The sequence below is a fragment of the Sinocyclocheilus rhinocerous genome, unplaced genomic scaffold (genome assembly GCF_001515625.1).
Source record: "Sinocyclocheilus rhinocerous isolate Xijiao unplaced genomic scaffold, SAMN03320098_v1.1 scaffold1458, whole genome shotgun sequence".
Taxonomy (NCBI): domain Eukaryota; kingdom Metazoa; phylum Chordata; class Actinopteri; order Cypriniformes; family Cyprinidae; genus Sinocyclocheilus; species Sinocyclocheilus rhinocerous.
Window position 1 is genome coordinate 557116 of NW_015633180.1, and position 3158 is coordinate 560273.

The 3158-nt window shown below is 37.1% G+C and overlaps 1 protein-coding gene across 1 annotated transcript in view; it reads right to left on the reverse strand.

Moving 5' to 3' along the window:
* LOC107743373 (lysine-specific demethylase 4A-like) overlaps window positions 1-3158 on the reverse strand; it is a 22172-nt gene that overhangs the window by 13658 nt on the left and 5356 nt on the right. Inside the window, exons 6-10 of the mRNA XM_016556566.1 lie at window positions 2646-2695; window positions 2448-2551; window positions 1832-1969; window positions 963-1183; window positions 710-864 (exon numbers count right to left, since the gene is read on the reverse strand). Coding sequence (XP_016412052.1) covers window positions 710-864; window positions 963-1183; window positions 1832-1969; window positions 2448-2551; window positions 2646-2695 — 668 coding nt within the window. The remainder of the gene's footprint in view (window positions 1-709; window positions 865-962; window positions 1184-1831; window positions 1970-2447; window positions 2552-2645; window positions 2696-3158) is intronic.

Consider the following 3158-nt stretch of genomic DNA (forward strand, 5'->3'; position numbering starts at 1 on the left):
TTTCATCAAATTTCATATATATATATATATATATATATATATATATATATATATATACACACACACTGTATACACTGTATATACACATATTAATAACACAATTTTTGAAGGTGTTCCAGTGGTCACTATCACTTAAAGTTGCCTTAGTTTGTCAATTCTGAAAATCAGTACAATTATTTCTTTGAAATAACAATTAAAGGTAAAGACTACAAAAACCTTTTTTTTTTTTTTAATTTAGGCCATTACAACATGACACACCTGGATACTCTCTGCATTGTTCTGTGTATGTAGTCAAGCGGCTCTTCTTGCCATATTCAACCTCCTCATCATTTGTTTCACTCTTTGGAAGAACTTCCTCTGGTTGGTCCAGACACACCCTGTGTCTTTTGGTTCCTATCCTTTGTTTGGCCAAGCTAATTTAATTAGAAAAGGCAACATTTAAAACTGATACAACAGGATTCTTTTCACATCTCAGTATGTGCAAATGAGAAGATCAGTGATTGTTTTTCACCTCTTTTTTTGTCCCTCACTACTTTGGTTCACGTTGCAGAGTTCCTGAGCACCACTCTGCCCAGCCTCTCCACCTAAAAACTCAGCTGCTTCGGGCAACTTATGGTGACTTTGTCACTGCAAAGTGCAAACCCCTTAAAATTATTTCTTTGATAGAAATCTTTTTTTTTATAATTTAGGCCATTACAACATAACACACCTGGATACTCTCTGCATTGTTCTGTGTATGTAGTCAAGCGGCTCTTCTTGCCATATTCAACCTCCTCATCATTTGTTTCACTCTTTGGAAGAACTTCCTCTGGTAAATCCAGACACACCCTGTGTCTTTTGGTTCCTATCCTTTGTTTGGCCAAGCTAATTTAATTAGAAAAGGCAACATTTAAAACTGATACAACAGGATTCTTTTCACATCTCAGTATGTGCAAATGAGAAGATCAGTGATTGTTTTTCACCTCTTTTTTTGTCCCTCACTACTTTGGTTCACGTTGCAGAGTTCCTGAGCACCACTCTGCCCAGCCTCTCCACCTAAAAACTCAGCTGCTTCGGGCATAGGCTTGGAGTGGTCAATGGGAGCATTGTCCTTCCCCGACAACCACAGCTCGTACCGTTCAGGCTGAAATTTCCTTACAAACACATCCATGGAGATCTTCACCATGTCTTTTCTACAAGAACACTAAGGGGAAAATATACCAAGATTGATGCACTGTGTAGTGTGTACAGGCATTTAAGTACACAATAAATGCCACTGACAAAGATGATACAGATTACAACTGTTTATATATACACTACCATTCAAAAGCTTTTTTAAAGAATTTAATACTTTAATTCAGCATGGACACATTTTATTGATCAAAGTTGCCAGTAAAGACATTAATAATGTTTCAAAAGACTTCCATTTCAAATGCTGTTTTTAAACTTCCTATTCATCAAAGAATCTAAATAAAAATGTCAACAAGAATACTCAGCAGGACAACTGTTTTGAACATTTATAATAAGAAGAAAAGTTTCTTGAGCACCAAATCAGCATACTAGAATGAAGGATCATGTGACACTGAAGACTGGAGTAATGGCTGCTGAAAATTCAACTTTGCCATCACAGGAATCATTTGATCATATTATATATAATATTTTGGAGTCTTTCATGCTCACCAAGGATGCATTTAATTGATCAAAAAACACAATAAAAACGGTAATACTCTGAAATATTATTAAAATTTAGAATAAATGTTTTCTATTTTAATGCATTTTCAAAGTTTATTTACTCCTGTGATATAAAACCGACCCTAAACTTTTGAATGGTTATTTATTTATTCATTTTTACCAGTATGGCTTGCTTTCCATAGTCAACCCATCGTCTTGTGGCAAAGTTGGTAGATTCAGCACAGTTGAAACCATGGTTAAACCCTGCATGATAGCCATATGGAAACGTTATCATGAACTCTCCAGCCTCCTGAGTGATCTGCAAAACAAAAACGGACAATGACTTCACAAAACCTCCTCAAATAGAGTTACAAACAAATGTACAGTACATTGAGGAAACAGGAAGCCTACGTCTGGCTTCATACTTGATGCATAAGCAGAGTGGAAGCAGCGCAGGCCTGTTGTGCTTTCACACTGGCAGCGTCCGTCACGCGCAGGTGAACCTAGGCTTGTGTACTGCAAATACAGATAGGTATTGTCCATTGTGTCACCTTTTTTAGGTGTTCTCTTCTGACAACTGTATGTCACATGCTTTGATTTATGCTGGGCAGCATACTCTGCTATGATGCGACCGTGTTCCCCTCCCACTGTCCCACACATACTACACATATAACAAGCTGTGTTTTCACGGTGTCTGTGTCTGATTACACTCTGCTTGCGTGTCTAGTGTGAAACGGGCCTAAAATGGGGTACTAATAATAAAAATCAAGTCATCAAATGCACTCACAACAACATACCTTTTCAAAAGGAATGCCATACTTCTTTAGAATTGAGGGAGAAATAAGAGTCATCTTGTGCCTAAGAAATGCTTCACAGTTTTGTGAACTTCCAGGGAAAAAGCCTTAGGAAGACAATAGGAAGCAATAAATATGAGCAAATGTAAATCGAGAAAAATATTTTCTTGCACAGAATTGAGGACATAAAAGGCTGTTTACCTTTGGCTAACCGCTCCAGTCTTTTTCCATGTTCGGGAGGCACGCAGTACCTGTGAGATCATTCCAGACAAATTTAGCACTTAGGACAGACAATTACAACAACCACCTTTATGCCTATGGGCTCACATTTCATCTAGGCATGGGCCGGTATGAGATTTTGACGGTATGATAACCTTAAGCAAAAATATCACTGTTTCACGGTATTGTCGTTACAGCTCTAAAATGTGTTATTTTTAAATGACTGGGTAAAAAAAATACTTTTTTTCCGCTGAACACAATATATTTTGTTTTTGAGCAACATACAGAATATTAGGAACAGTAGAATTTGTTTATTTTTTCTTTGATTTGTTTCCTAAAAATAAGAAAAATAAAGACTGACATTTTTATTTAAAGGTGGGGTAAGCGATTTCTGGTAACCAAAGTTGACATTTGAAATCACCAAAACAAACACGCCCCTACCCCAAAATGGTCTCGCCCCTATTTTGATAGCTCCGCCCCACACATACGTACGCA